The 12,456-nt window shown below is 38.0% G+C and overlaps 2 protein-coding genes across 2 annotated transcripts in view; one reads left to right on the top strand and one right to left on the bottom strand.

The window, feature by feature from the left end:
- Nucleotides 1-398: 398 nt before the first annotated feature.
- On the bottom strand, nucleotides 399-7,728 carry LOC140942708 (cyclin-dependent kinase inhibitor 3-like). Its single transcript, XM_073391676.1, has 9 exons — nucleotides 7,682-7,728; nucleotides 7,492-7,580; nucleotides 6,489-6,547; nucleotides 6,005-6,049; nucleotides 5,754-5,817; nucleotides 5,149-5,307; nucleotides 3,995-4,026; nucleotides 3,243-3,346; nucleotides 399-859 (listed from the first exon to the last, which is right to left on the bottom strand). Exons 1-9 carry the CDS (start codon nucleotides 7,691-7,693, stop codon nucleotides 758-760), a joined length of 666 nt encoding a protein of 221 aa, XP_073247777.1. The 5' UTR covers nucleotides 7,694-7,728; the 3' UTR covers nucleotides 399-757.
- Nucleotides 7,729-7,835: 107 nt separating this feature from the next.
- The window catches only part of LOC140942710 (enhancer of rudimentary homolog), a 5,558-nt gene continuing 937 nt past the window's right edge, over nucleotides 7,836-12,456 (top strand). The window contains exons 1-3 of the mRNA XM_073391678.1: nucleotides 7,836-7,923; nucleotides 10,317-10,404; nucleotides 11,699-11,819. Of these exons, the coding sequence (XP_073247779.1) occupies nucleotides 7,921-7,923; nucleotides 10,317-10,404; nucleotides 11,699-11,819 (212 nt within the window). The 5' untranslated portion in view covers nucleotides 7,836-7,920. The remainder of the gene's footprint in view (nucleotides 7,924-10,316; nucleotides 10,405-11,698; nucleotides 11,820-12,456) is intronic.

The raw sequence follows: 12,456 nt of genomic DNA, 5'->3' as shown, positions 1-12,456 counted from the left end.
CAACCATTTTTTGTTTTCACAACCTCTCGGTTAACAGAGCCTTAACCTGCACGAACAGTGCATTTTTGACGTCATTTCCTCGTTAAACACAAAATTCTTCCAAATTTGGTCATCAGAAACTGGTTATGGTGAATTATGCGTGTGCTTTTAGCCAATCAGAATCGGGGAAATATTTTGAATGAATAATAATATGTATGTAATAACGTTACAAGTACGACTTGCTCTATTAGGAATTTGATTGAGTTAACACTTAGTTTTAAAATTATAACATCAAACTTATTGTATGATAAAAATCACTACATACGGCGGTATTCCAAACGCTGAACGAGGCACTGGGGGTAGGTGGATGGGGGGGGGGGGGGGGGGGGATTGGGGTATCATCCCTTATAATTTTGTTCTTAATGACATACAGTTTTTATATTACTATAACTGAGGCAAAGAAATGCATTTGCATTCCTCGGAACTAAACGGTAAGTGGCATAGACATAGAAGGCAGACAATATCTATTGGCTTGTAAGCAAACTCTCCACTATGAAAACACAGGGAGAGTTTGACCGAGCCGAAACGTCCTCATGACTAGGCTGATATGTTACCCCATAATTTTTCTCTATTCCAGTGCCATATATACAATTACAATAATACTTATTTCAGTACCATAAAAAACACGGATTTCAACTCAACTATGATAAATTATTGCAGAAATTGTATGGTAACACAACATATCATGATTTTAATATAGAGTTTATAACTTCCAAGTTCATCTCGAAAGCGATCTTGGAGCTGCCACTTCTGTGGAGTTTCTTTGCTCATCTTGATAAGCTTTATACATATCGCGGAATTCATGGACAAAATTGTATTGCTGAAGGTAGGAAAGACAACATTAGAGACAGGGCTTCCCTCAATTCTTGGTTTGCAACCACGTGACAAGGCGGCCATGTTGGGGGTCAAAACAAAAGAATATTTCCTCGAAGAATTTACATGAAAATAGAGCTTAGTTCCCAGAGGAGAAAAATGCTTTTGTTCTTGACCACCAACATGGCCGCCGTGACGTCACGTGCAAACACGGGGCTAAAACTCCCTTGTAAAGCTAACCTCGTTCCCAGGGTCCTCTCTGTCCCTGTGGAGCGGGAGGGGTACTAGGAATGAGGTTGCTATAAGGGCAACAAACTGGCGTGACTTGTTTTTCGAAGAAAGCTTAAGCATGAGACACCTTTTGCCAAGACTGAGCTTTTTCACAAGCCCAGCAGCTTCTATAAAGCTCGATCTAACATTTGTGGAACTTTGTGGAGAGTAACACGAGCGAAATATCCAGTTTTGACTCTTAAAAGGACACTGGAATGTCAGCTTTCTGAGTAAAATAGTTTAGGGCTTTGAATTTTGCATTTAATATCCACACGCCACTGGTTGAGGAACCATGGAATTCTCCAGGGGTAAGTTATGAACATTGAGGTAGAGGGGAGGGGTAGAGCAAAAAAATATAGAATTCTTTGGGGGTGAAGCTTTAATTTTCATGAATTTCTCCAGGGGTAAACCCATATTCTTCAGGGGTAGTATGCACATTCTTCAGGGGTAGTACCCATATTCTTCAGGGGTAGGGGTAGTACCTATATTCTTCAGGGGTAGTACCTATATTCTCCAGGGGTAAACCCATGTTCTTCAGGGGTAGTATGCACATTCTTCAGGGGTAGTACCCATATTCTTCAGGGGTAGGGGTAGTACCTATATTCTTCAGGGGTAGTACCTATATTCTCCAGGGGTAAACCCATATTCTTCAGGGGTAGTATGCACATTCTTCAGGGGTAGGGGTAGTACCTATATTCTCCAGGGGTAAACCCATATTCTTCAGGGGTAGTATGCACATTCTTAAGGGGTAGCACCCATATTCTTCAGGGGTAGGGGTAGTACCTATATTCTTCAGGGGTAGTACCTATATTCTCCAGGGGTAAACCCATGTTCTTCAGGGGTAGTACCCATATTCTTTAGGGGTAGTACCTATATTCTTCAGGGGTAGTACCCATATTCTTCAGGGGTAGTACCCATATTCTTCAGGGGAAGTACCTATATTCTTCAGAGGTAAGCCCATATTCTTTAGGGGTAGAAATAACTTGCCAAAGTCGAACACTCTTTTAAAGTTAATATGAAAAATTTTATTGAAATATATATTAACTAAAAACTCAGTCACCGTCATTAAGGTGGCCTGAACCTATCACATTTTTAGCAGGAACGATTTAACCAATTTCTATGATTGTTGGCATCCTTAATAAACCATGGTCAAACTTTAAGAAAATGTTATTTATTTTCTTGTAGGTTTAAAAATGTTTGAGATATCGGCATTTATTATATAAACACCAATGAAATACCAGCTGAGCTTTTGTGCGAAAACATATGATATCTTCACAGGTGAAATAGCATATTCCTAGACTTTCACTCAACTAAACAGGGACTGCGATTGGTTGATTCTTGGTCACGTGGCTTTGACTAAAATCAAATGACATTTGTATCCCAGTCGTGATACATTAAGCAATGTCCCCAGCTCGGGATACATTACAGCACGTGATCAAAGTACGGTGGAAAGTGGCATGACAGAAGGAGGGAAAAACACTGCCAGTTTTCTTTTTTTGTAAATGAACACAACAACACAAACATGAAAGCATCAAGCTAAAAACGTTTAAAAAGCAACGATTTTTAAAGTTATTCCAGAGGAAAAACGGCAGTTAATGGAGAAAGAAAGATGCAGATAATATAAGGAAATTATACTTTAATTTGTAAATCATTAATTCATTCACGCGGGTTTTGAGAATTAAATTTGTGCCGTTATAACTACCGAGTCAACTGTTTTGATTCGCTCTGGTTATTCTTTTGTTGCTGTTGAAGTGAAAGTCTAGAAATATAACAAAACACTTAATGTCAGGTCCCTCGGGAAGTTTAAAACCTACAGTGAAGCACTACCTGCCCTCTAAAAAAGGTAAACGCGCACAGTGAGTAAACGAAGACCAAAGGAGGTTATTCTAGTTTCAGTAATAAGAAGAACTAAGATTGTTACCACTCCACTCCCCTGAACAGGACATCAGTAGATCACTGGGTTATCCTTGGCGATAAATTGCTTGATCACGGACTTAGATCAGTGAAACTTTCATTATAAAAAAATTGAATGGTTAAGTTTAATTTTTTGGCATGTTGGCTAATGATTATGGCGTTAATTAATACAGTAAGAGAAAACAAGTTTGCTTTAGCTATAATACCTTTACTGTTTGAAAGGCTCGCTGACCTCTTACTTGTCGCATCTTGGAGATGACATGATCGGGGGACATGAATTCATCCAGACTCAGCAACAAGACAGCTGCGGCTGAACAGGACAGAAACCAAAAAAAAACAGATTGTGAGGCCATTATATGAATGTGTGACGTGTGACACCTTAAAAGCAAAAGTTTATTTTACACAGTGTATTTTACAGGCAGAGGCACAAATAAATGAGGATGAGTGGTGTGTTTAAAAGTTTCAAATAAGTTTGAAAAATTTAAATTGGTTTAAAAATACTTGAACCACAACATATATATTCAGAGTGCAATTTACAATTATTTCTTTCTTGGCAAGTACATTTTCAAGACGGGTAAAATGAAAATCAAACTAAAAATTTTATCCCCCCTGTTTCTAATTCATCACGGCCACTGAAAAGAAGCACCGAAGACTCATTAGTTAGGGAAAATCTTCAAACCTAAGGAAAATATTTCACAAATTCTAGTCAGAAGAAGACCTTCTACAATTGTGTCTATTGTTTTAAACTCAAATTTTGACACCTTATTGTCGGTATTTGTGAATTACTTTAGGTCAATGCTAACCCTATATAATAAGTCTTTGCAGGCGGTTTCAGCAGCCATGACAAATTCGAATCTGGACTAATGGGTGGGTGGCTATTGAATGCCAATATTTTATAGGCACCCTCTCAAACATAGGCAGCCTCAATATAATGAACACATTAACTGTTGTCACTTACCTAAACAAGAAACTCCTAAACCAGAAACACAGCTAAGAATGAAAAATATAAAAATATTTTAAAACGGCAGATTAGCAATCAAGAAAGCATTCAAATGTCTGTATTTTTTAGTGTAGTTAAAGAGATCAAGAGTTCCTCAACAGGATATGTCCACTTTCTACACTGCTTGTATATGCCAAATTTGTTCTTACGTACACAGCACCTGCCTTTTTTAATGCCCTGCCAAATAAAGTACCTTGAAAAGCACTCAGTGTCTACTAATATGCCCGAGGACTGTCCTACCAGAAGGCCGTCAAACTGGTGAACATTGTCCCCACGATTGTAAATTTCATCACAGGGCTACGTAGTAAGTAAAATCCAACTAATGGTCTTTTATCAATGCTGAATCTGATTGGTTGAGCTACTACTAGGCTATATGTTATATTTTATAGCCCACTAGTAGTAAAAAGCACTGGCTTTGAAAACCAACACAATGGCTGTAAGTCTAGCTATAACTAGCTAAAGTATTTTTGTCTCGATATTTTTTACCAACTAGTTAGATTTTACCAAAACAATAATTATTATTATTAATTATTATTCCTCTCGCCCACATGGCCTCTGAGTCAATAACCTATTATTCGGCCTTCGGCCTCATGGGCTATTGACTCCAAGCCCACTTTCAACACCATTATAAAGGACCCTGAACATAGTCTGAACAGTTTAATACCATTCAGTGGGCCATCACATTATGCTTTAAGGTGCAACAGGAAGTACTTCCTTATAAGAGGCTAATGCGGCTGTGCCCTTGGATAGGGTCACATTTTCACAACTGGGTTGACTATAATGGGGTCGCACATTTTTGGATTTTTGGGGTAAGAAAGTTCAGATTTACATTTTCAGTTAGCAAATGTACCAGAATGTTTATACTGCAGGTGACAAGTACTGTTCTTCATTCAATTTAAAAAATATGTCAGTTCATTTTAGGATGCTAGTTAAAAGGCTGTATAACGTAGATACACAAACACAAAGTCAATAAGATGGGATCCTTAAAAATGGATAAGGTGGGGTCTATTGGCCACAGAATAGACTTAGAGGCCAGCAGCACATACCCAGCAAAAATAATTAACCTAAGTAACCCCTCCCCCCCCCCCCCCCGGCCATAGGTCATTACTTACTGTAAAAGTGTTTTGCGTCCAAAAGTGATACATTTCCTTAACTGCTCTATCAAAACCTCACAGTCGCTCATTGCTAAAACACTGCCACCCTCAGCAGGGAAGTGGTGAACTCCAAAGCCAGCCCAGTGGTACTCATCAATCAGATGAGGAACTCTACACCTGAAATAGTTTTATTGTAAAAGGTTAACTCATTCATCCCAAATAGTTAGTCTCCTTCGCAGCTCCTTGGGCAGGGGTCATGTACACTGTAATGTTCCCAGCTCCAATGGGAGGTACAGTGTGACTCTGACCCAAGTGGCTGTAAATGGACAGCCTACCCCAATTACAAACTGGCCAAAGAAAAACTTTAAAAATTGTGTTTTAATTTGTATAATTTTTCTGAGAGATAAAAATTTCAAATAATACTATGCAAAATTTAAAGAGTAAAATAACACCAAGGATTTCAATCACAGACTTAGAGTTTAAGATCTTGGCATACATGCATTGGCCTAAGAGTGAATACATATGGTGAATGTTACTAAGTTATTGCCTTGGAACTCATGTTCACAAGACATGTAAACTAAGGTAAGGGGACAAACGCATTTGTAAGATCATTAAAGACGAACCTGATCATCTCGGCAGAGGAACAGAACACAAACACATCTGTGATGTTGATTGCTTTAAGTTGTGCTAAAGGGGACAACAAACAAAAACAATTCAGTGACAATGCATATGGTTATCAAGGGTGCCGTTTTGGTCAACCTTCAGTCAGTTAGTTTGACTGGTTCTCTACATATATGGCAAATTAACTTCTAACTACAAAGATAATGTACATACATGACTGTACTATAGGCAGTGTAGCCTCAAATTTACAAACCTATATCCACAGTTAAATTCCTGTTTGTATCCTTATATTTACAGCCTAAAATGACCAGAAACAGATAATCGATCAGCATTAACAATTCAAGACGTAAAAGGCTCAGAGGTGCCTTATTTCGGGTATTGTGCAAATGATGGCAATTGACTGAACTTTAATCTAATTTCAAGAACTTAAAAGGGGTAGTCATTTACCCCTTGTCTGAATTTGACAACCATTTGTCTTATACATAATTTGAGAATTGAAGAAAGCCATGCCCTGGTACATATACAGCTGTAGTTTAACTTGAGCAACATTCAGTGACACTCATGACACGTACATCAGTAACTGTGGCCTCAGAAGGAAGAGGAACTGCTTAGTTTCAGAAAATGAGATCTTACAATGCACTATACTATTCTCAAGTCTCCCCTGTTGTCATTATCTGCATCCCAATTAAAATCCACCCAAATCGTTAAAAATTCTTCTCAAAATAAGAAAAAATTACCTGGCAATTCACTGATGCAAATAACTTCTGCACAAGAACCAGTGAATGAAAGGTCTACCCTAAAATCAAAGAAATCATCAGGCTAATATATACTTGCATGTCAGTTGGGTCATTTTACTAAAAATACCAGAATTCATTTTGGACTGGAGTCCTAGTCAGGACAAGTGTTCTGGTAGACGTAGTAAATTGATCCCATAATGAAAAACTTCTTCCCTACTGTTGACTTTTTCAGGTGTAAAGATGTACATTAGCCAGATAAATTGTTCAAATAGACCTCCCGTCGACCCCTTCAATAAGCATCCCTTTGAACATAGGTTTCACTCCTTCTGGCTAACACACAAATATAAGCTTGTCTTGGACTTTTTCCTATCCTTCTACCACTGTAGATGGTAAAGGACTAGATTTGCAAGAGTGGTTGAGTTTTGGAGAGGGTCAGGCACCATTAGCGGGGGGGGGGGGGGGAAGGTTGCTTACTTTTCACCACCACAGATAGGGGTATGAAAATTTGAGGGTATTATGTAAGTTTATGCATCAGTTCTGGGAAATATAAGAGAATGGGAGGCTAGGGGTACGCTTGACCTGGCTTGACGGTATGTTCCTTGTCTAGGGCAGGTTGAAAATTAATGCAGCTAAATGTACATGCACATCTGGTATTTTAAAGTTTCCTGGATCCCTGATTCCAGACCAAACATTCATGGAGTACTTAATTGACAAGTTATTGACGAACATTAATGTTTGCAAAGTTGATTGCATTGGCGAATTCACTGACGGTCATGTCATTGTTAAACCAGGGTGTCATATTAATTAGGGTGTCCGTTACTTAAAGTAAAGTAAGTAAATTTCAGTAAGCTTACAACAAAAATTAAGGTAGAGAAATCCAACCAGAGGCAGATTCATTCATGCTGATAACATCACAGTATGTACAAACTGACTTTAAGAGGCTTGAATAGAGCATTACAACCAATTATGATAATGACTGAATACCGTAATAAATTTCTTTTACCAATCTATTTGTAAAGGTGTGAGATTTTCAACAGCATCATTCTCCTCTTCGTCGGAACTGTCAAATTCGTGTCTTCGCACCGGTGAACGCTGCAACAGGAAATATTCACCTTATAGAAATATAAATCACTTCTTAAAGTCAAATCGTACCGAAACAAATTCTGAAAAAAGCCAAGTAATTTAAAACTTACCTGGAAAACCATGTTGAATTGTTCATGAGGAACACTCGATCTTTGTGTTGGAATTTCAAACAGAGGTCTGTTTTTCTAACATCACATTTGATTGGACAAATTACTAGAACCCAGTTTCTCCTGCGTGGATGAGTTTTCTTTCCATATATGGAAACCAAGTGCAAAGCGAAGCGCCGAGCAGAGAGTTCACGTGTCTGGAAAGAAGACTTTTTCGTCAATTTTACAAGTTTTCAGTGAAAATGGTGAGTGAAATATTTGGTAGACTCTATCATAGTTTTACGTAGAGTATGCTGCTTTGGTTTTGCAGCTACAGGCCCAAATGAAACTTGTATTGAGTCACGATTGCATTGAATCTTCGAGCAAGCTGCGATGGAATTGTTTTGTTTTGGGTGCTTTGTTCGATCACTTCCTAGAGGCGTAGTTATCAATAAGACTTTTAGTGATTATGTCCAAGGAGAGGATTCAAAGCACAATAATTTCGTCAGTATCATTGTGTAAGGTTTTAAAATCACTAAGATCAAAGAGAAAACGAAAGCGTACGTACTGGATTGACATAAACTCACCAAATAATTTGTCAGATTGTCTTAAGTAAACTAATACTAGAACCATGAAAATGAACGTCTAAATACTCATTCTTCTTTTGATATTCTTCATGAAATTGTCAGGGGAACAAGCAAAGAATAAATGACTACTTTAACCTGTTTTAAAATATTGCACATCGTTTAAATTGATCAAGCTGTGTGTTAAGCAAGGGAGTATATGTTTGACAAATCGACCACAATTTTCAATGGTTTACACTCTTATAAACCATAGAAATGATGTCATAAAGCGTTCAAAACTCAAGTGGAACCACGAGCCTCAGGCATGTGGTTACACTGCAAAGTTTTGAACATTTTATGGCGTCATTTCTATGGTCTATAAGAGTGTAGACCATAGAAAGTTGTGGTTGATTTGTTTTTTACAGTAACATTTATTTTTTTACGAAAAACCAAAAACAAAACAACTGGCACTGAGCAACATGTTATGTCATTTGCATGGTCTATACTCTCATAGACTATAGCTCTCGGCCAATCAGCGTGAGAGGATTCGCTCAGTTATTGTAAAATAGTTGATGGGCTTAAGTTGCTCAGGCCCGGTTCAGACGCTGCTCCACTCATGTGCCAAACCTAGCTAACTGAGGTATTAAGTACGGCAAAAGAGCGGCGTCTGAATTAGTTTGGTACAGCAGTTTTAAGTTGGTGTGGTAAAAACGTTAAGTTTGACAGGGTCTGTCGCATTATTCGACATTGGAGCGGCAGGTGATTCATACAGCGTTCTTCTCATGTGCCGAATCTGATGCATACATTATGATAATTTTTTCTTTCTCCGTACATGAAATAAAGATTAGGTTTGACACACGGTGCGCTGTCTGAATCAGATGTTGCGCCAATGTCGCTCCAAAGTCGAACCAAACTCAGTTAGGTTTGGAACATGAGTGGAGCGGCATCTGAACAGGGCCTTAGTTCACTTAAGGTGATTCCCTGGTTTTGCATTGCGCATCTCTTACTGCGCATAAAAAGATGGCCTCCGTAAAAAAGAGCATGTGAAGTAACATTATGGAAATGAAGTTGACCGAAGAGAAATGCTATTGCAATTTTTGCTTGTAGTTGTTTCTTGCCGAGGTGAGACTCAATGTGGTGGGAATGTGCATAACGTAAGCAGTACGCGTGTTGCTGAGTTCGACTTCCTCACGGAAAACCTCAATAGTGGATGTTTAATTTGTGTTTTATTCACTTTGATTTGCATTTAAACGCTTTCTTTATCACATTGTGAGCTAAATGTGATATCTCGATGTAAATTCTATAAAAACAGATTTTTTACTACTTTCTTCCCCCTTTCACATACATTCTATTATGAAACTCACCCCAGTCCTCTCTCAAAAGTCAAGGAAAATGCATTTGGCGCGCACTCTCTGCAGCTCTACCGCAAAAACGAGCACGGTGACCCCCATTTTTTATTTCATGATTTTAATAAGGACAGTGCTTCCTTTCAATGAGAAAAAAATTGGCACAAATCTATGTTCAGTTTTTTGGCAATTTTACTAAATTGTACGGATTGAGCTATCACGTGTCGAATAGCGCGTGTCCAATTTAATTCTACTTTGTAGCGTAAAGAAAAAACAAGGGCATTAAAAGGCATTTTTTATGGTACGTAAGGGGATAAACAATACATTAAAGTCAAATTCTGTGCGATACCACATGCATCATTGAAAAAATCTTTCCTTTTTGTCTAGTTTTGGGCTGCGCGCGGTTTTTGTCAAAGGGTCCAAAATAGCCGTATTTGTCAGCATTGTGACGTCAAAACGAGCACGGTGACCCCCACTTTTTATTACCTTTTCCTCATCTTCTTGACTTGTTACATCAGTGTACCAAGTTTCATTTACAATCTATGTTAGGTTCTTTTACTAGGGAATCACCTTAACAAGTCTCAGTAATCTTGTAGGTGAGTGGTTGTTTAATGGCTTGACCCTGGAGTTTTCTGTGCATGCCATGCACCTCATTGATAGTTATATGGCTGCCATCATCTTCTTAGTTGCATAGAGCTCCTATTTTATATTGTACTCTAACTGCTTTCTTTCAATTTTGTTTCCTCATAGAGTCACACAATCCTCCTCATACAGCCAACTTCAAAGCCAGAATCACGGACATACTCTGACTATGAAACAAAAGAAGAATGCATGGAAAGTAAGGACAACTATTTTGTATTTTGATCCCGGAGCTAAAACGACTTGTAAGGATTTTATATATGGCAGCTACATGTATTTGAAATCATGGCACATTGATGGAATCACTTACAGTCCAACCCTTATTAACGGACACCTTATAGCAGGGCTGTCAAAAAGTTTTCAAGTAGCAGGCTAGTAATGAATAGTAGGTGGCTTTGGAACTCGCACCAAAGGCACAAGTTCTTGAGGGTCAAGGCATCTAGGGACATTTTGAAATTAAGAGTCGCAGAAATGGCATTTCAAGCGATTTTCACGGCGGATGCTATGTTGTTTCATCAGAATACTCGCAACACTGGGAACAATGCCATTGAAATGTTGCAGGCATTCCATGACATTGCACAATTCAAACGTTTCACAGTCTGTTTAAATATGCGTTCAATGTTATTCAAAACTCGAACACGGATGCTTTACAATTTTATTTTATGGTGTTAATTTTTGGTAGCAGTTATGGTAGAAGGAGATGAAAGTAGCCGGCTAAAGATGGCTAACTAACCGGTGGTTTGGGTCAACTACCAGCCCTTATTGACAGCTCTTTAGAGCAAAAATTATACTCAGTCATGGTACAAACATGTGTCACAGACAGAATCTAATGGACCCCAGCAGACTTAGTGAATTACTTGTATACGTTTCAAATTTCCTTCAACCTGATTGGCAAATCAACAATGGCACTCTTAACCCTTTAACTCCCAACAGTGACCAACAGCAATTTTCTCCTAACAATGTCTATACATTGTCAAGAGATAAGGTTGTGAGAATGTAAAAAATGATCACGAAAGAGAAAATGCCTTGATGTTTTATTAAATTCTCTCAACAAATTCTTAAAGGAAATGTATGGAGATCAGTTTGGAGAATTTGTATGTGGATACTTGGGCTTAAAGGGTTAACAGGCCAATCATGATGCATGCTCGAATCCTGGTACACAGTTGGAACCCAGAACAAGGATTGTAGGACTGTTTCGCAGACAGATTCAGCCAAAAATTTAGTTGCATCTGTGCCGCAGGCTATTATGGTACATGTACCAGGGACATAAAAACACTTCATTTGTTATCATCCTAAAGCGGACACCCCTACTAAGTGAACATTTCCTGGTCCCAAGGGAGCTCCGTTAGCGAGGTCTGTTTTTTTTCTTGCACTGCCTCGGTAAAAGATGTTGGGGTAACAGTTTTGTATTCTTTGAATTATAGAGTGGAGGGAGAATAAAAACTAAAATTGTTTTAATAAATTAATAAAATTCTGTTTTTTGTTGATTTCAGGTGTATGCAAGATATTTGAAGAATACCTTAAAAGAAGCAATCCAAGCACTCCATCCATCACTTATGACATCAGTCAACTGTTCGACTACATCGACAGCCTGACAGACTTAACGTGTTTAGTGTACCATTCTGAACCATTTTTGTTCATAAATTTTAGATCACTTTTCATTTAAAATGCTCTTTAAACCCTGTAAATCCTAATATCAGAATGCATTAATCTTTCCTATGCATTTCTTTGGTTCAAAATTAGGGGAATCTAATAATCAACAGATAATTTTTTTCTTAGCAATCATTTCTCCTTTTTAAAAATTTCTTCTATGGCCTGAATGTCTGATGAGACAGTGTTAATTTTTTTAACTCTTTAAGCCTGAATAACCACACACAAATTCTCCAGACTGAACTCCATAGAGTTCCTTTAGAATTTGACAAAAGATCGAAACTTGTTCCCTTTGGTGATAATTTTATTAATTCCCATAATTTTTGTATTGATGTTGTTTGAAGAAAATAAGTTGATGATGGTCTTTGAAGCATTAAAGGCAGAAAATACATATATATCCTGGCACCCAAAGTCATAATTCCAGAAAAATCCCATATCTGAGTTAATTTTGTAAATTGTCTCTGTCCCTAAGCTGGCCATCATTAGGGGTCTGACATTTTTGTAGCCTCACATGATACTAAAGTACTCACTAAAGAGTTTCAATTTATCAGGGTCATCCCCTATTCGTTTTCTTTGCTTTTTGGACTATTATCAGGGTTGG

The sequence above is a fragment of the Porites lutea genome, chromosome 7, assembly GCF_958299795.1.
Source record: "Porites lutea chromosome 7, jaPorLute2.1, whole genome shotgun sequence".
Lineage (NCBI taxonomy): Eukaryota > Metazoa > Cnidaria > Anthozoa > Scleractinia > Poritidae > Porites > Porites lutea.
Note: the sequence above shows the minus strand (reverse complement) of the source record. Positions and strands in the feature narration are given on the sequence as shown.